General features: G+C 47.3%; 1 protein-coding gene across 1 annotated transcript in view; it reads right to left on the minus strand.

The window, feature by feature from the left end:
- Window positions 1–226: 226 nt before the first annotated feature.
- LOC100602723 (multidrug resistance-associated protein 6) overlaps window positions 227–20,859 on the minus strand; it is a 33,149-nt gene continuing 12,516 nt past the window's right edge. The window contains 8 exon segments of the mRNA XM_030808681.1: window positions 227–1,237; window positions 1,407–1,431; window positions 1,433–1,715; window positions 4,648–4,855; window positions 8,661–8,781; window positions 15,379–15,454; window positions 16,925–17,099; window positions 18,264–18,431. Coding sequence (XP_030664541.1) covers window positions 710–1,237; window positions 1,407–1,431; window positions 1,433–1,715; window positions 4,648–4,855; window positions 8,661–8,781; window positions 15,379–15,454; window positions 16,925–17,099; window positions 18,264–18,431 — 1,584 coding nt within the window. The 3' untranslated portion in view covers window positions 227–709.

Consider the following 20,859-nt stretch of genomic DNA (forward strand, 5'->3'; position numbering starts at 1 on the left):
ACAGGTTCTGCTGATTCTCCCATTGAGTGGCAAGGCTCAAGTCATCATTAGGACAGAATTTATTTTAAAAGTGTCATCTTAAACTGCAGGGAGGTCTGTCAAATATCACAATTAAACATGCCAAAGGAGAAGCCATGTTGTCAAAATGCCCACTTAACCCACCCAAACATCTCAAACCCACGCTTTGCTGACCTTCTATAACCCATTTTTTTAAGTTTTTTTTTTCTTTTTTTAAACAAGAGAAAGTAGACAGATACATGTTGGTAAATGCTAACTGTCCATATTCACATAGAGACACGGTGTACTCTCTGAGCCCAATATACAGAGAAAGGAGGAAAAAAGCTAGAATTCTATGCACTACTACACAGGGGCCTAGCACCCTCCAGCTTCCAGCAGAGCGAAGGGAGCAGGTTTTTCTTTTTTCCCACAGAGCTCGGTGGTGTTGATTCCATACAGTTTTTGTTCAGACAGGAAGGGATAAAAATGAACTTCGAACAGAAAGGGGTAGAGACTCTTTTCCCATTGTATTCTGCTCAAGGTATTTCCCCCCAAATAAGTTGAGAACCATGGAGCAGAGAAGAGAGACCTCAAGAACAGGGTGACTGAGCACAAGAGGAAAAAAAAAAAAAAAAAAAAAAAGACTGCAACTTGCTCCCAGGGACTGGAGAAAATTTTAAAAAAGGAAGGTTGGAATCCATCAGTGTTCTATTTAGTCATCTTCTCCTTCATCCTCCTCTCCTTCCTCCCCTTCATCATCACCTTCATCTTCTTCACCTTCATCCTCATCCCCTTCTTCATCAATATCTTCTAATCCTTCCTCCTCTTCATCATCATCATCGTCATCATCTTCTCCTTCTCCTTCATCATCCATATCGGGAACCAAGCAGTACTGTAATGGGTTTGGCCAAATATCATCTTTGAAGACCTCTCCTAACTCATCAGCACCTGCATCAGAATGGTCAGTAAACCAGGTAAAGAAGCTCTCTGGTTCCTCATGCTGCCTCTTCCTGCTGGCTTTATTCTGCGTTTGACTTGAACGTTTCGTCAAATCCTTTCCAGGTTTCCATTTGATTTCGGTGGACTTTGAAGATGGATCACCACTCTCATTCAGATGAAATTCTTTGGAGAGAACTTTATTTTCAAAGTAAGGATTTTCATCAAAATAACAATCTATTCTGTAACCTGATTTAATATCTTCAAATTCTGTCACTTCAACTCTGGTCAAATAATGTAGGGCCTGTAATCCCAGCTTCTCAAGAAGCTGAGGCAGAAGGATCGCTTGAACCCAGGAACGGCCCCTAAATGCCCAGCTAGGTGAAACCTCATATATGGAGTCTTCCCCAGAGACAGGGGACTGGCTGAGTTGACCTCAGCTGGTCCCAGAAGCCTCCCTGACCTCTCCGTACCTGAAACCCAGCGTAGAGGAGAAACTGGCAGGATGGCCACAATGGCCAGTGGGGTAGCCACTGCTACCACCAGGCTGACCTCCAGGAGTCCGAAGGCATACATCAGCAGGGACCGGAGTTTGTCTGGAATGTCCACATCAACCGTGTCTGTCTCCTTGGAAAAGCGGTTTAGCAGGTTGCCGATGGGTGTCCGCTCAAAGAAGCTGATGGGAGATGGCACCACATCCCACAGGAGCCTCTGGAAGAGCAACCTGGATGCCCGGACCCCACCTAGGAGCACCGCAGCCATGGAGGCAAACAGCCCGATGGCTGGGGAGGGAGAGGAGGTAAGAGCATGAAGGCTGGAGAACCTCAGGAGCGCCCCATAGGGCCTTGCACAGGTCTCTCCCGCTACCCCATGGTGGACATCTTATGGCTTGGCCACCTTGATTATTACATTTTTTTGAGACAGGGTCTCACTCTGTCACCCATGTTGAAGTACAGTAGCATGATGATGGCTCTCTGCAGACTTGACCCCCTGCACTCAAGCGATCCTCCCGCCTCAGCCTCCGAGTAGCTGGGACCACAGGTGTACGCCACCATGCCGGCTAATTTTGGGTATTTTTTGTAGAGATGGGATCTTGCTATGCTGCTTAGGCTGGTCTCGAACCCCTGGGATCAAGTGATCTGCCTGCCTTGGCCTCCCAAAGTGCGGAGATTACAGGCATGAGCCACTGTGCCTGTACCCTGCTTGTTTCTTGATGTAATGGGTTGAAGAGTGTCCCCCCAAATTCATTTGGGATGGGTCCTAAATTCAGTGACTGCCATTTATATGAGACTACTAGAGGATACTCAGAGACACAGCAAGAGATATGAAGATGGCGACACAGATGGGAGGGCACATCTACAAGCCAAGGAATGCCAGAGGCTGCCGGCGACCACCAGAAACCAGGAGAGAAGCCTGGGGCGTATTCTCCCTCAGAACCTCCACGAGGGGCCAGGCACAGTGGCTCATGCCTGTAATCCCAGCACTTTGGGAGGCCAAGGCGGGTGGATCACGTGAGGTCAGGAGTTCTAGAACAGCCTGACCAACATAGTGAAACCCCACTAAACCCTACTGTCTAATAAAAATACAAAAATTAGCTGGGCGTGGTGGCGGGCACCTGTAGTCCTAGCTACTCAGGAGGCTGAGTCAGGAGAAACACTTGAACCCAGGAGGCAGAGGTTGTAGTGAACCATAAGCCGAGATTGTGCCACTGTACTCCGGCCTGGGTGACAGAGCAAGACTCTGTCTCAAAAAAACAAAACAAAACAAAACAAAACAAAACAAAACAAAAAAAACCCTCCACAAGGAGTTAATGCTGCTGACACCTTGATTTTAGACTTCAGGCTCAGAACTGCGACAGAACAAATTTCAATTGTGCTGGGCTCCCAAGTTTGTGGCAACTTGTTTGGCAGTAACCCTATGAGAGAAATGCACATCCTTCCTCCCAATGTTAATCTGCATGCCTGGGATGGGGCTAACTTCTCCTCTGGGGTGGGTCAAATTTCACCCATGGCCAATCCAAACCACTGCAATTGGTTCAGGGATGAACACATAACCCAAGTCAGGCCAATGACAGGGAGACCTGGGACTTCACTAGAACTTTTGGAAAAGTGGTACTTGGTTGTTGGAGGTGGCCAAGCTGGAGCTGTGGAATATCATCTTACTGCCAGGGGGAGCAGCTGAGCTGGCAGGAAGCTCTCACAGAGGAGGGAAATGAAGCGATTTCTTGTTTGGACCCCTACATCCAGCCATACCTGAAGCCAGAAATCCATGGATACTGGTCCCAAGAGCCAATCAATTCTCTTGTTGTTTAAACACTTTGAATTGGAGCTGAATTTGTTTATTTTCAGACGGAGTCCTGCTCTGTCACCCAGGTTGGAGTGCAGTGGTGCAATCTCTGCTCACTGCAAACTCCACCTCCCAGGTTCAAGTGATTCTCCTTCCTCAGCCTCCCAAGTAGCTGGGATTACAAGCACTGACACCACGCCCGGCTAATTTTTGTATTTTTAGTAGAGACGGGGTTTCACCATGTTGGCCAGGCTGGTCTTGAACTCCTGACCTCAAGTGATCCACCCGCCTCGGCCTCCCAAAGTGCTGGGATTACAGGCATGAGCCGCCGTATCTGGCCTGGAGCTGAATTTTTTATTCTTTGTATTCGAGAGTCATAACCAATTTCTCTCTCAGCTCCCGTCTCTCCATCTTTAGGGGAGAGTAAGACTTGCCCTTAGCTATCAAATGAGGGATGGAAGTGGAAGGATTTTGAAAGGGCTATTTGCCACCCAAATGAGGATTTGGGTTAATTCCAGGGCTCGGCTGACTCTGAGAATCCCTAATTTCCTCTTGGTTAAATAACCATTCGCCTTGAGTATTCCACTGTACATGCAGTTGTGGTGAGTAGGTGTACAGGTTCTTAGGAGTAGAAGAGTCCTCAAGTTCAGGCCTGGCACCCCCCATTTTATAGAGAAGGTCACAGGCTCACAGCATTTTGGTGATGTGGCCAAGGTCACCCAGTGAATGAGGACGAATCAACATGAAAATGAGGCAACTGTCCTTTGTCCTTTAAAGATGAAGCCAGGCCGGGCGTGGTGGCTCATGCCTGTGATCCCAACACTTTGGGAGGTTGAGGCAGAGGATTGCCTGAGCCCAGGAGTTTGAGACCAGCCTGGACAACATGGTGAAACCCTGTCTCTATCAAAAACAAACAAAAATTAGCCAGGCATGGTGGCATGTGCATGTAGTCCCAGCTACTCGGGAGGCTGAGGTGGGAGGATTGCTTGAGCCCGGAGGCAGAGGTTGCAGTGAGCCGAGTTCGTGCCACTGCATTCCAGCCTGGGTGACAAAGCCAGACCCAGTCTATATATACGTGTGTGTGTATAAATAAGCCAAACTCACGTGTGCACTCCTGTTACTCCCTTCAGCCAGGCCACGTATTACAAGGAGAAGAACCAGGGGTTAGGGACAGGGTGGGCGAGGCAGGAGGAGGGTGGGTATGGTTGCAAAAGGGCAACACGAAGCTTCCAGAAAAGGAGGGATGTGCCCTGTCCTCCCGTTCCCTCCAGCCTCATCTTAAGGACACAGACCTTTGCGTGGACCCTGGATGTTTTGCACATTGTTCCAGGGGGACAGGGTGACCCAGGGAGGGGTGGGGCAAAGGAGCCCTGAGCACCCCTCGGAGGAGCTGGGAGGAGGGGGATGAGGACGGCAGGTGAGGCGTACCTTGGAGACAGCCGAGGAGCCCGAAGATCCCGCCACGCAAGGCTGCCTGCGTCTGCCGCCCACCCACTGCGGGGTCGTCAGCCCACAGGCTCAGCCAGTAGCCCCGGCAGAAGGAGGCCACTTGCTGGCAGAGGAAGAGGAAGAGTGCGTAGAGGCAGAGGGGGGTGCCCACGGCACGCAGGTAGGCCAGGTGCACTGTGGCCTTCACCTGTAGCACACATGAGGGAGAGGGAGGCAGAGAGAGCCCCCGGCGGGAGGCGTGAGTTGAGGCAAGGCCAGGCGAGGCTCCCAGAAAACATGCCTGTAGGCAGATGGAACCACCATGCAGACCTCACCGGTTCTCCCGCCGTGCCTCCCACCAGAAGCACTATCTCCCCGGTAGGCCCCAGCCAGCCTTAGAACCCCCATCTCCTACACAATCCCCAGAGAACTAGTATTAATATTTTTTCTTTTCTTTTTTTTTTTTTTTTTTCTGGGGACAGGGTCTTGCTTTGTCACCCATGTCACCCAGGCTGGAGTACACTGGCATGATTGTGGTTCACTGCAGCCTTGAACTCCTAGGCTCAAGTAATCCCCCCGCCTCAGCCTCCCGAGTAGTCAGGACTATCGGTTTGTACCACCATGTTTTGTTAATTTTCATAGTTTTAAAGAGATGGAGTCTCGCTATGTTGCCCAGGCTGGTCTCAGACTCCTGGCCTCAAGCAATCCTCCCTCCTTGGCCTCCCAAAATGCTTGGATTACAGGTGTGAGCCACCACACCCAGCTAGAAGGGTTTTCTTCAACACCCACCATGGGTCAGGCACGTGTCTCTGCTCATAATAACCTCCATTTCACAGATAAGGAAACTGAGGCGCAGAGGGGTTCAGCCACTGGCTTAAGGTCCTGCTCCTACAAATCTGAAGTTCTCTGCACAGCTGCAGCCAGACAGGACTGTTGAAAACATTAATCTAATTATATCTTGTCACTGGCCTGTCCATGGCTATCTCTTGCTCTTAGAAGAAATCCCAGCCAGGTGAGGTGGCTCATACCTGTAAGCACTTTGGGAGGCCAAGGCGGGTGTGTCACCTGAGCTCAGGAGTTTGAGACCAGCCTGGACCAACGTGGTGAAACCCCGTCTCTACTAAAAATACAAAAATTAGCCAGATGTGGTGGCGGGCACCTGTAGTCCCAGCTACTTGGGAAGCTGCAGGAGAATCACTTGAAACTGGGAGACAGAGGTTGCAGTGAGCCGAGATTGCGCCATTACACTCCTGCCTGGGCGACAGGAGTGAAACCCTGTCTCAAAAAGAAAGAAAAAAAGAAATTCCAAGCTTCTTATCTCGCCCCCACTCACTGCCTGCCAGCCTCATGGGACCCCTTTCTCTGGCACCCTAAGCTACTTCCCACCTCAGAGCCACTGCACCTGCTGCTCTCTCTGCCTGGAGCGCTCTTTCTCCTGCCCTTTGTATGACTGGTTCCTTCACACATTCTTCGGGGAAGCTCAAATGTCACTTCTCAGAGCATCCTATCCATACCAACCATGGTATGGTTTCTCAGTGGTCTCTATTTCATCATTCTTTTAAGAGGCAGGGTCTCACTCTGTCACCCAGGCTGGCTTGCAGTGACATGATCATAGCTCACTGCAGCCTCGAACTCCTGGCCTCAAGCAATCCTCCTGCCTCAGCCTCTGAAAGTGATGGGATTACAGCCATGAGCCACTGCGCCTGATCATTCTTATTTTCTTTATAGCACTTATTGTTATTGGATATAGCTTACTTATTAGCATAATTATTTACTCTCCATCTATCCTCACTAGTACCTAATCTCTACGAGACTTAGCCTGGCCCATAGTGGGTATTGTGTACCTGTTTGCTGGATGGATGAGCGGGTAGGTGGGTGAATAAATGAGTGAGTGGGTAAGTAGGTAGGTGTGTAGATGAATGAGTGGATGATGGATGGGAAGATCAATGAATGGATGAGCAGCTGAACAGACAGATGCATAGGTGAGGGAATGGTTGGATGTATTGTTAGGTGGGATAGATGGATGGGTAAGTGAATGGGATGGATAAATGAGTAGGTGGGTGAGTGGATGGGATGGACAGACAAATGAGTGTGTAGGATGGATAAATGAGGGGGTGGGATGGATGGATAAATGAGGGGGTGGGATGGATAAATGAGTCGGTGGGATGGATAAATGAGTGGGATGGATGGATAAATGAGTGTGTAGGATGGATAAATGAGAGGGTGGGATGGATGGATAAATGAGTCGGTGGGATGGATAAATGAGTGGGATGGATGGATAAATGAGGGGGTGGGATGGATGGATAAATGAGTTGGTGGGTGGGATGGATAAATGAGTTGGTGGGAGGGATGGATAAATGAGTTGGTGGGAGGGATGGATAAATGAGGGGGCGGGATGGATAAATGAGGGGGTGGGATGGATGGATAAATGAGGGGGTGGGATGGATAAATGAGTGGGTGGGATGGATAAATGAGTGGGTGGGATGGATAAATGAGTGGGTGGGATGGATAAATGAGTGGGCGGGATGGATAAATGAGGAGGTGGATAAATGGGTGGGATGGATGGATAAATGAGGGGGTAGGATGGATAAATGAGGGGGTGGAATGGATAAATGGGGGGTGGGATGGCTGGATAAATGAGGGGGTGGGAGGGATGGATAAATGAGTCAGTGGGATGGATAAATGAGGGGGTGGGATGGATAAATGAGTGGGCGGGATGGATAAATGACGGGGTGGGATGGATGGATAAATGAGTGGGATGGATGGACAAATGAGTGGGTAGGATGGATAAATGAGGGGGTGGAATGGATAAATGAGTGGGATAGATAAATGAGTGGGTGGGATGGATAAATGAGTGCGTGGGATGGATAAATGAGTGGGTAGGATGGATAAATGAGGGGGTGGGATGCATGGATAAATGAGTCGGTGGGATGGATAAATGAGTGGGTGGGATGGATGGATAAATGAGTGGGTGGGATGGATGAGTGGGTGGAATGGATATATGAGTGGGCGGGATGGATATATGAGGGGGTGGGATGGGTGGATAAATGAGTGGGATGGATGGATAAATGAGTGGGTGGGATGGATAAATGAGTGGGTGGGATGGATAAATGGGTGGGTGGGATGGACAAATCAGTGGGTTGGTGAATGGAGGGGATGGATAAATGAGTGGGTGGGATGGATAAATGAGGGGGTGGGATGGATAAATGGGTGGGTGGGATGGATAAATCAGTGGGTAGGTGAATGGATGGGATGGATAAATGAGTGGGTGGGATGGATAGGTGGGTGGGTGGATGAGCATCTAGGTGGATGATGGGATGGGTAAGTAGGTGGGTGGAGATACATAGCAGTAGAGAAGAGGAGAAACAGTGTAAGCTTCAGATTCAGACTGGCCTAGATTTGAGTCCCAGATTTGAGTCCCAGGTTGTGTCCCAGGCTAGCTATGAAAACGCAGACAAGTCTCTTAACTCTTTAAGACTTCAGTTTCTTGGCTGGTCACAGTGGCTCACACCTGTAACCCCAGAACTTCGGGAAGCAGAGGCCAGAGGATCACTTGAGCCCAGGAGTTCGAGACCAACCTGGGCAACATAGCAAAACCCCATCTCTACTAAAAATACAAACATTAGCTGGGCGTGGTGGCATACGCCTGTAGTCCCAGCTACTTGAGAGACTGAGGTAGGAGGATTGCTTCAGCCCAGGAGGTCGAGGCTGCAGTGAGCTATGATTACATCACTGCAGTCCAGCCTGGGTGAGTGAGCGAGCCACTGTCTCAAAAGCAAAATAAAATAAATTTTAAAACACTTCAGTTTCTTTATGTCTGAAACAGAGCTATCATATCTATTTTTGAGGGTGGTTGTGAGGATTAAGAAAATGAAGGTCTAGAATGCTACTGGCACATAGTAGGTGCTCAAGAAAGATGAGTATCACCACCAAGTGCTACATTTGGTGGGAGGACTTGGGCCCCTGGAGGTGGCAGCAGTGGGTGGGGAGGGGTGGGTGAAGCTGGTGGTTACCCTGCCGTATTGCATAGTGTCCTTTCCTGTTGGCCATCCTGCCCTGTCAGGGTCATCTAGAGGAAACTCTGACTGGGCTTCTGAAGTGGTACGGTCCTTCTCAGGGACTGACTTGATGGACCTGTCATTTAGAGGAAATGAAGACAAAGTCAGTGTCTCTCCCAATGGTGGGGTGTATGTGCCTAACCCTCAGGCCCACTGACAGCCACTGAGCTCTGGGTACACTCTGTACTCATTCATTCATTCATTCCTCTAACAGAATACTGACCAGATATCACACTTCCCTTCTTGCTGTGTGGTACCCAGCTAAATGCCGTCTATTACCCCAGGGTCAAGCAAGCCCATTCTTCTGATGCCATTTCACAGGATGAACTTAACTTGCCCACCATTGGAACTCTGTTCTCAGAATTTTTTTTTTTTTTTTTTTTGAGACGGGGTCTTGCCGCATTGCCCAGGTTGGTCTCAAACTCCTGAGCTCAAGCAATCCGCCTGCCTCAGCCTCCCAAAGTGCTGGGATTACAGGCATGAGCCGCCACGCCCAGCCTGTTCTCAGAATTTTTATTTTGGCTTAAGCTTTGGTGCAATTGTTTTGCTCCTACTGTTTACCATCAGATTTGTCAGTCCAACTGGCAGAATATAAATTATGCACAATTCAGATGCTAAAGACTTTTTGAATGTTTTATCTGTGGATGAGTGGGCTGACTTAACCTTTGTGCCTCAGTTTCCTCAGCTGTAAAAATAGGAATATCATCTATCTATCCATCCATCCATTTATCCATTCATCTACATACCTGTATATCTACATATACATGTCTACCTACCTTCTATTAAATTAAGGTTAGCCCAAAGCTGCCTCCTTACATATTTTAAGTTTGGCCTAAAGCTTTTCCCATACATAGCGAACTGTAACCTAATTGGACTCAAACAGACTGCAACCTACTCCTGTGTCAATCACTGAGTTTCAGCCAATCAAAGGCAGCCAACTGTTCAAACCATGTTCAAATAAAGCAAACGCTGAGCTGTAACCAATCCAGCTGTTTCTGTACCTCACTTCTGTTTTCTGTCCTTCACCGTCCTTTTTCTGTCTATTAATCTTTGACCCCGTGGCTGTACCAGAGCCTCTCTGGATGTATTCTGGTTCAGGGACTACCCGATGTGCGGATCATTCTTTGCTTAGTTAAGCTCTGTTAGCCAGGTGCAGTGGCTCATGCCTGTGATCCCAGCACTTTGGGAGGCTGAGGCAGGCGGAACACCTGAGGTAAGGAGTTTGAGACCATCCTGGACAACATGGCAAAACCCTGTCTCTACTAAAAATACAAAAATTAGCCGGGCCTGGTCGCATGTGCCTGTAGTCCCAGCTACTCAAGAGACTGAGGCATGAGAATCGCTTGAACCTGGGAGATGGGGATTGCAGTGAGCCGAGATTGTGCCATCGCACTCCAGCCTGGGCGACACAGCAAGATTCTGTCTCAAATCCGCCCCCAGAAAAAAAGCCTCAGACACATTAAATTTGCCAGAGGTTAATTTGGCACAATCTCGGCTCACTGCAATCTCCGCCTCCGAGGTTCAAGCGATTCTCGTGCCTCAGCCTCCCGAGTAGCTGGGACTACAGGCACACGCCACCATGCTAGAACCACGTGAGGCCAAAACCAAGGAGCCCACCCTTCTTCACTTGGTGCCACCTTCCCACTTGACAAGTTACAAGTCCCATGGGGGTAACCACAAGGTCCCCTCAGCCTGGCCTTTGTACACAGCCCCAGGGTACCGGCAACGCATGACCTATACTCCAAGGCAACTGGACAACTTGGTCTTTGGTGAGATCACTTCTGATAACAAAGTGAGTCCGCTTCGCTTCAGACAAGCAAGGTGGCAGTGATACAAAGACATGCTATTTTGACAAATATTATTATTTTTGAGACAGTCGCTCTGTTACACAGGCTAGGGTACAGTGGTTTGATCGTGGCTCACTGCAGCCTTGACCTCCAGCCTCAGCCTCCTGAGTACCTGGGAATACAAGTGCTTGCCACCATGCCTGGCTAATTTTCAAAATTTTTTTGTAGATACAAGGTCTCATTATGCTGCACAGGCTGGTCTCGAACTCCTGAGCTCAAGTTATCCTTCTGCTGGGATTACAGGATGAGCCACCGTGCCCGACCTTTTTGCAGAATTAAAACATACACATTCATTTTCCTTTCTCTATTCTTAATCTCTGTAATTATTTTTAGGGAGAAAATCTCCATGTAGTATGAGTTGTGTTATAACAATAAATCATATAATATATATTATATTACATATAATACATATAATATCATATTACATATAATACATATATCATATTACATATAATACATATAATATCATATATAAGTTATAGCTCTTTTGTTCCCCTCTTACTCTTCTAAGTGTGCTGCTTAAAGGAAGAGCTGTGTTTACCTTTTCCTGTTGCTCACTGTATCTGCAATATCTTACAGCGTGGCATACAATACGTATGTATTTAAAACTGCATTGCCTCCTCAAAATTGTTTGTAAGAAATTCCACTCCATTTATCAATATAAGATTCAGAAATTGTTACATTCTAGAAGGGACCTAAGGGATCTAGTCCAGGGATTTTCCAGCTGTGTTCTCCTGAGCCTTAAGGTCCCTGGGAGAACTCCGAGAAGGAAGCATTAGGTAAGCAGTTGGAGCTTCTAGCTCCCTAGCAGATCAGCTCTGTTTTATATAACAGGGTTTTGAGTAAAGTTTTTATCTGTAAAAAGTTTCATTGAGTGATAAAGGGGCTATCACCACCGATCCCACAGAAATACAAACTACCATCACAGAATACTATAAACATCTCTACGCAAATAAACCAGAAAATCTAGAAGAAATGGATGAATTCCTCAACACATACACCCTCCCAAGACTAAACCAGGAAGAAGTTGAGTCTCTGAATAGACCAATAACAGGCTCTGAAATTGAGGCAATAATTAATAGCTTACCAACCAAAAAAAGTCCAGGACCAGATGGATTCATAGCCGAATTCTACCAGAGGTAAAAGGAGGAGCTGGTACCATTCCTTCTGAAACTATCCCAATCAATAGAAAAAGAGGGAATCCTCCCTAACTCCTTTTATGAGGCCAGCATCATCCTGATACCAAAGCCTGGCAGAGACACAACAAAAAAAGAGATTTTAGACCAATAAATATCCCTGATGAACATCGATGCAAAAATCCTCAATAAAATACTGGCAAACTGCATCCAGCAGCACATCAAAAAGCTTATCCACCATGATCAACTGGGCTTCATCCCTGGGATGCAAGGCTGGTTCAACATACGCAAATCAATCAATGTAATCCAGCATATAAATGGAACCAACGACAAAAACCACATGATTATCTCAATAGATGCAGAAAGGCCTTTGACAAAATTTAACAACCCTTCATGCTAAAAATTCTCAATAAATTGGGTATTGATGGGACGTATCTCAAAATAATAAGAGCTATCTATGACAAACCCACAGCCAATATCATACTGAATGGGCAAAAACTGGAAGCATTCCCTTTGAAAACTGGCACAAGACAGGGATGCCCTCTTTCACCACTCCTATTCAATATAGTGTTGGAAGTTCTGGCCAGGGCAATCAGGCAGGAGAAGGAAATAGAGGGTATTCAATTAGGAAAAGAGGAAGTCAAATTGTCCCTGTTTGCAGATGACATGATTGTATATCTAGAAAACCCTATCGTCTCAGCCCAAAATCTCCTTAAACTGATAGGCAACTTCAGCAAAGTCTCAGGATACAAAATCAATGTGCAAAAATCACAAGCATTCTTATACGCCAATCACAGACAAACAGAGAGCCAAATCATGAGTGAACTCCCATTCACAATTGCTTCAAAGAGAATAAAATACCTAGGAATCCAACTTACAAGGGATGTGAAGGACCTCTTCAAGGAGAACTACAAACCACTGCTCAATGAAATAAAAGAGGATACAAACAAATGGAAGAACATTCCATGCTCATGGGTAGGAAGAATCAATATCATGAAAACGGCCATACTGCCCAAGGTAATTTACAGATTCAATACCATCCCCATCAAGCTACCAATGACCTTCTTCACAGAATTGGACAAAAACTACTTTAAAGTTTATATGGAACCAAAAAAAGAGCCTGCATTGCCAAGTCATTCCTAAGCCAAAAGAACAAAGCCGGGGGCATCACGCTACCTGACTTCAAACTATACTACAAGGCTACAGTAACCAAAACAGCATGGTACTGGTACCAAAACAGAGATATAGACCAATGGAACAGAATAGAGCCCTCAGAAATAATGCCACATATCTACAACTATCTGATCTTTGACAAACCTGACAAAAACAAGAAATGGGGAAAGGATTCCCTATTTAATAAATGGTGCTGGGAAAACTGGCTAGCCATATGTAGAAAGCTGAAACTGGATCCCTTCCTTACACCTTATACAAAAATTAATTCAAGATGGATTAAAGACTTATATGTTAGACCTAAAACCATTAAAATCCTACAAGAAAACCTAGGCAATACCATTCAGGACATAGGCATGGGCAAGGACTTCATGTCTAAAACACCAAAAGCAATGGCAACAAAAGCCAAAATCGACAAATGGGATCTCATTAAACTAAAGAGCTTCTGCACAGCAAAAGAAACTATCATCAGAGTGAACAGGCAACCTACAGAATGGGAGAAAATTTTTGCAACCTACTCATCTGACAAAGGGCTAATATCCAGAATCTACAATGAACTCAAACAAATTTACGAGAAAAAAACAAACAACCCCATCAAAAAGTGGGCAAAGGACATGAACAGACACTTCTCAAAAGAAGACATTTATGCAGCCAAAAAACACATGAAGAAATGCTCATCATCACTGGCCATCAGAGAAATGCAAATCAAAACCACAGTGAGATACCATCTCACACCAGTTAGAATGGCCATCATTAAAAAATCAGGAAACAACAGGTGCTGGAGAGGATGTGGAGAAATAGGAACACTTTTACACTGTTGGTGGGACTGTAAACTAGTTCAACCATTGTGGAAGTCAGTGTGGCGATTCCTCAGGGATCTCGAACTAGAAATACCATTTGACCCAGCCATCCCACTACTGGGTATATACCCAAAGGACTATAAATCATGCATGCTATAAAGACACATGCACACGTATGTTTATTGCGGCACTATTCACAATAGCAAAGACTTGGAACCAACCCAAATGTCCAACAACGATAGACTGGATTAAGAAAACGTGGCACATATACACCATGGAATACTATGCAGCCATAAAAAATGATGAGTTCGTGTCCTTTGTAGGGACATGGATGAAACTGGAAAACATCATTCTCAGTAAACTATCGCAAGGACAAAAAACCAAACACCGCATGTTCTCACTCATAGGTGGGAATTGAACAATGAGAACTCATGGACACAGGAAGGGGATCATCACACTCTGGGGACTGTTGTGGGGTGGGGGGAGGGGGGAGGAACAGCATTAGGAGATACACCTAATGCTAAATGACGAGTTAATGGGTGCAGGAAGTTAACATGGCACGTGGATACATATGTAACAAACCTGCACATTGTGTACATGTACCCTAAAACCCTAAAGTATAATAAAAAATAAAAAAGGAAAACCTAAAGTATAATAAAAAATAAAAAAGGAAAAAAAAAAACAAAACAAACAAAAAAAATTTATTTATTTTTTATTTATTTATTTATTTATTTTTTAATTTTATTTTTTATTTTTATTTTTTTATTTTTAGTAGAGACGGGTTCACCACGTTGGCCAGGCTGGTCTTGAACTCCTGACCTCAAGTGATCCACGTGCTTCAGCTTCCCAAAGTGCTGGGATTACAGGTGTGAGCCACCGTGCCCAGCCTTAATGTGTCTACTGGTTTTCTTTTAGCATGACTACCTATCCATCTGATCTTACTTCAGATTCCTGTGCACTGTGAAGGTAGTGGGGTTTCTCAGTGTGTGTGTGATTGAGAAGTGCCCTTAGGGTGGCTAGCTGGGTTGGGGATCAGCCCCAGTGGTCCCCGGGGACTGAGGCCCCTCAAGATTGCTGTCGCCCCCCCACCCTTGTATAGCAGGCACTTAAGCTCAGGCCACAGGTACCAGTGGCCTGTTGTTCTGCTTCCCAGGACCCCTCTCATTGAGGGGGAGAGTATGAGGCAAGCAGGTCCTTCTGCTGCAGACAGCCCCACAGTGAGCCCAGCTGTGTCCCAGTTGGAGGGAGCTGAGAGAAAGGGGGACCGGAGGCCTCCTCCTGCTCCCTTGCCCACGTGTTCTGGCCAGCATCAAGTGATGCTGTGCATACAGACCGAAGCCCTGTGCATAGCCAGCCTGTCAAAACATAAGTGGCCGGGCCTGGCATGGTGGTTTACAGCTATAGGGAGGAACCAGTCCTGCCCTATTGCAGCATTGGGACAACTCCAGCAAGCTGGCCTCGGCCCACTTGAAGACATCCATCACATTGGAAGGCATATTGTTCATTCCATGAACTGGCCCTATGGGGACCTCATCATCTTGGGCAACTGGACCAATTTTGGTAAATTATCCCTCAGCAGGGCACCATGGGGGGACTTCAGAAGGTTCTCTATCCATAATGGTTTTGGTTGCCCCCCTAACTGCCCGAGATGCGGGTGGTCCCTTCAGCTACTTCAGCTTCAGCCTGTGCCCTTCTGAGTGTGGCACCATGGTGGACTCACCTCTCGGGTCTAAGCTCGGGCCTCCTGCCTGCAGAGGAGCCTCTGGAGTCCTTGGTGCTGGTCCCAGGTTCTGTTTCTGCAAGGTCAAGAGAGTCCTGTCACACAACACGGCCCAGATACCCATTTTGACACCCACTGACTATGTGGCCTTAACCGCTCTGACCATCCATTTCCCCTGATCTGGCTCCTGCCACCTCTTCAGCAACCTCTCTCAACACCCCACTCTGAGTTCTTCCAGGAACATCCTTCAGGCATTCACTCACTCATTCATTTCTTCAATCAGTGAATGTAACTGAGCACCTGCTATGAACTTGAGGTTGGAAAAACAGCATTTAACACTGTACAAAGTGAAATTATCTCTCTTTCCCCCAACAGCCTTGCTCAAGCAGTTCCTTGTGTCTGGAATGCTCTTTTCTGGCTAACTCTCACGTACCCTCAGGTACCATCTCCCCTAGGAAGGACACCTCCCCACCACTATCCCCCACGTGTGGCCAGTCACTGAAAGCAGATCTGTAGTAGTTTAACCACAGACCTGTAAGCAAGAAATAACTGCTACTGTAAGCTGCTGAGATTTGGGGGGCTATTTGTTACACAGCATCATCACAGCAAAAGCTGACCAATACAAACAGGCAAGTTCTCTCTTCAAGCTTCAGGACTGTGACACTGTGAATCAACACTTAAGGTTTTTACCAGGGTGGGCCAGTGCTAAGCAGATGTTCTCAGAAGAAGCAAAGCCTGAGATTGAGGGAGACCTGGATGTGAATCCTTGCTTTGTCATGAAGGGATAGTATAGAGTGTAGCAATTAAAAACCACATTCTCTGGAATCAAGTTGCTTGGGTTCAAATCCCAGTGCTGCCACTTATAAGCCCTGTAACCTGGGACTAGTTCCTTAACTTCTGGGCCTCAGTTTCCTCATCTGTGAAATGGAAATGATTCTAGTACCAGCCTCACAGGGGCATTACGTTGGTTAAATGAGTTAACGTATGTGATGTGCTGTTAGTTGCTGCTTGTCAGTCATTGTGGGTGAGCTTGGCTTGGCAACATTACTTCCAGAACCTTGTCATGTATCCAACACACTCTGTGTTCTTTGGATTATTAGAAACCCTAGCTAGCATGGTGTAGCTTTCTAGGCATCAAAGTCCTTCTTGGGCTGTCTCTAAAGCAACCGCAAGCATAGACTCTGGAGCTGGACACACTCAAGTTCTAATCTTGTGACCTTGGGCAAGTGATTTAACTCTCTTTGCCTCAGTTTGCTCATCTGTAAAATGACAGCAATAACTTCACATGCCTCTGGGGGTACTGTGAGAATCAAATGAAATAGTATATTTTTTACAGAAGCACTTAGCACAGCCCCTGGCTCATAGATGGTGTTACTGGCTCTTCTTGGAGAGAGGTGACCTATTGGGAGAGCTGTCTACTTCCAGGCCTAGGCTGCAGGGAGGGTGTGACCAGAGCACTCCATTCACACCAGTAGGACACTTTGAGCTTTTTCCCCCAAGGATGGCAGGAGCCAGGCATGGAGAATCAGCAAAGCCCACCTAGTACCTCCTTCTCCTGTATCTCCTGGCTGTCTGGCTTGATCCGGAAGACCCATGAGGGCCCCCTTCCTCTGTAGAAGCTCCTGGTAAGAACCCATCTCTGCGATGGCCCCATTTGCCAGCACTATGATCCAATCAGCCTGGGGCAGGATGTGGAGTGCGTGGGTCACGAGAATCCGTGTCTGGGCAGGGAAGGGGTAGAAGTTACACACATGTGGCCGGGTACAGTGGCTCATGCCTGTAATCCCAACACTTGGGGAAGCCAAAGCATGTGGATCACTTGAGGCCAGGAGTTCGAGACAGCCTGGCTGACATGACTAAGCCCTGTCTCTACTAAAATGACAAAAATTAGCTAGGTAAGGTGGTGCACACCTGTAGTCTCAGCTACTTTGGAGGCTAAGGCAAGAGAATCACTTGAACCTGAGAGGCGGAGCTTGCAGTAAGGTGAGATTGGACCACTGCACTCCATCCTGGGTGACAGAGCAAGCCTCTGTCAAGAAAGGAAAGAAAGAAAGAAAAGAAAAGAAAGAAGAAAAGAAAAGAAAGGAAGGAAGAAAGGAGAGAGAGAGAGAAAGAAAAAGAAAGAAAACAGTTAAGGCTGGGTGCGGTGGCTCACACCTGTAATCCCAGCACTTTGGGAGGCTGAGGTGGGCGGATCCCAAGGTCAGGAGATCGAGACCATCCTGGCTAACGCGGTGAAACCCCATCTCTACTAAAAATACAAAAAATGAGCCGGGCGTGGTGGTGGGCGCCTGTAGTCCCAGCTACTCGGGAGGCTGAGGCAGGAGAATGGCGTGAACCCGGGAGGCAGAGCTTGCAGTGAGCGGAGATCGCACCACTGCACTCCAGACTGGGAGACAGAGCAAGATTCCATCTCAAAAAAAAAAAAAAAGAAAAAAGTTACACACATGTGCTTGGCCAGCCTCCTGAGCTGGGGGTTGGGGTGGGGGTATTGTCCCTGGACTCAGAGTGGGGACGGCTCCCCTTCTTGTGCTCCTGCCACCTTTCTTGTAAACAGCATGTCCAAGTAGAGAAACAGAGGGGACTCCTTTAGCCTGGGTCTCAAAACAAGAAGACAGGGAGTCCATCTGACCCTGGCCAATCATCCAAGGCAAAGCTGTAGTGGTTAAATCACAGATCCACAAGCAAGAAACACCTGCTATTGTAAGCTGCTGGGATCTGGGGGTTGTTTGTTGCATAGCATTGTCACAGCAAAAGCTGACCAATACAAAGAGGAAGACTGGACTCAAGTGGAAGGGGGAGGTGAGATAAACTTGGTTTAGGACTGGATGCTAAGGGCTTCCTCTGCCTTTGCCCTGTGCCCTCTGACACGTTCCCAAACTTACTGTTCCCTGGAGTAGTCCACCAGGCCCCATGACCTGGTTGAAGATATGCTGGCCGACATGGGCATCCAGGGCCGCCAGGGGGTCATCCAGCAGGTACACAGCTGCCTTTCTGTATACAGCCTGGGCCAGGCTCAGCCGCTGCTTCTGGCCTCCGGAGAGATTCATGCCCTGTGGCCACAAAAGGAACAGTGGCCTGAGTCAGCATCTATAGGGTGAAACTGGGGTGCCCAGGCTGGGGCAGGTCAGGGCACACCTGCCCATCAGGGTGAGGTAGAGCTCAACATGCCTATTCCCTGGGGACAGGCCCAGCTTCAAAGGCACTTGCTCTTAAGACAACAATGCCTCCATCCTTACCCGACCTCACTTCTCCCCTTCCCAGGCATGCTTCCTGGAGGAGTTACCTACACTTCCCAATCCACTCTGTCTCCTCCTGCTCACTCTCTGTATCCCTTTGAGTCCAAATTCTGTTTCCCTTTCTCCACTGAGACCACCATCCATTTCCCTATTCCCTTATCCAGTGGGAGCTTTTCAGTCCTACTTTTTTATTTTAAATTTTAATTATTTTAGTTTTTATTGATATGTAATAGTTGTAACTATTTGCGGGGCACAAGTGGTTATTTTGATACCTGTAGGGCAGTGGTCCCCAGCCTTTTTGGCACCAGGGACCGGTTTTGTAGAAGACAATTTTTCCATGGACCTGGGGGCAGGGGGATGGTCTGGGGGATGGTTTCAGGATGATTCAAGCACATTACGTTTGTTGTGCATTTTACTTCTATTATTATTATTATTGTTATTATTGAGATGGAGTTTTGCTCTTGTCACCCAGGCTGGAGTGCAATGGCATGACCTTGACTCACTGCAACCTCTGCCTCCTGGGTTCAAGCAATTCTCCTGCCTCAGCCTCCTAAGTAGCTGGAATTACAGGTGCCCACTACCATGCCTGGCTAGTTTCTGTATTTTTAGTAGAGACGGGGTTTCACCATGTTGGCCAGGCTGGTCTCGAACTCCTGACCTCAGGTGATCCACCCGTCTCAGCCTCCCAAAGTCCTGGGATTACAGGCGTGAGCCACTGTGCCCAGCCTACTTGTATTATTATTACATTGTAATATATAATGACTCACCATCAAGCAGTATCAGTGGGAGCCCTGAGCTTGTTTTCCTGAAACTAGATAGTCCCTTCTGGGGGTGATGGGAGGCAGTGACAGATCATCAGGCATTAGATTCTCATAAGAAGCTCACAGTCTAGATCCCTCACATATGCAGTTTACAGTAGGGTTTGTGCTCCTATGAGAATCTATGCTGCCACTGATCTGACAGGAGGCGGAGCTTAGGCAGTGATGCGAACAATAAGGAGTGGCTGTAAATACAGATGAAACCTCACTCGCCTGCCCTCTGCCCACCTCCTGCTGTGCTGCCTGCCCAGTTCCTAACAGGCCATAGACTGATGCTGATCCATGGCCAGGGGGGTTGGGGACCCCTGCTGTAGACAATATGTAATGATCAAATCAGGGTAGCTGAGATAGTCATCACCTCAAATATTTATCTTTTGTATTGGGAACACAACAATCCTTCTCTTATGGCTATCTTGAAATATACAAATAAATGATCATTAACTATAATTTCCCTTGTGTACTATCGATTACTATAACTTATTCCTTCTATCTAGGCCTTCTTGTCTTTCATTCATTCTTTTTTAAATTATTTTTATTTGTTTTTGAGATGGAGTTCCACTCTGTCACCCAGGCTGGAGTGCAATGGCTTGATCTCGGCTCACTGCAACCTCTGCCTACTGGGTTCAAGCGATTCTCCTGCCTCAGCCTCCCAAGTAGCTGGGATTATAGGTGTGCCACCATTCCTGGCTAATTTTTGTATTTTTAGTAGAGATAGGGTTTCACCATGTTGGCCAGGCTGGTCTAAAAATTCCTGGCCTGAAGCAATCCTCCCGCCTTGGCTTCCCAAAGTGCTGGGATTACAGGCATGAGCCACCATACCCAGCCATTCATTCATTCTTACATTCAGTCATTCCACTAATAACTACTGCCTCGTTATCATAAACCAGGCATGGTTCCAGGCTCTGGGGAAACAGCAATGAGCAAAACAAAGTTGCTGCTCTCTTAATGGATCCATTATTCTAATGAAGGGGACAGAGACAGGCAATCCATAAACAAGTAACACAGCCAGCACATCAGGTGGAAAGTGCTATGAAGAATAAATACTAAAGCAGGGGGAGCCAGGTGCGGTGGCTCACGCCTGTAATCCCAGCACTTTGGGAGGCCGAGGTGGGTGGATCACTTGAGGTTAGCAGTTCGAGACCAGCCTGGCCAACATGGTGAAACCCCATCTGTACTAAAAGTACAAAAAAAATTAGCCAGGTGTGGTGGCACATGCCTGTAATCCTAGACTCATGAGGCTGAGGTGGGAGGATTGCTTGAACTCAGGAGGTGGAGATTGCAGTGAGCTGAGATTGTGCCACTGCACTCCAGCCTGGGCAACAGAGCGAGACTCCATCTCAGAAAAAAAAAAAAAAAGGGAAAAAGCAGGTGCAGGTGTAGGATGCACTAACATTAGCAGGGTGGCTGTGGTGGTTGATAAGGTG

The sequence above is a fragment of the Nomascus leucogenys genome, unplaced genomic scaffold (assembly GCF_006542625.1).
Source record: "Nomascus leucogenys isolate Asia unplaced genomic scaffold, Asia_NLE_v1 000599F_183625_qpd_obj, whole genome shotgun sequence".
NCBI classification, from domain to species: domain Eukaryota; kingdom Metazoa; phylum Chordata; class Mammalia; order Primates; family Hylobatidae; genus Nomascus; species Nomascus leucogenys.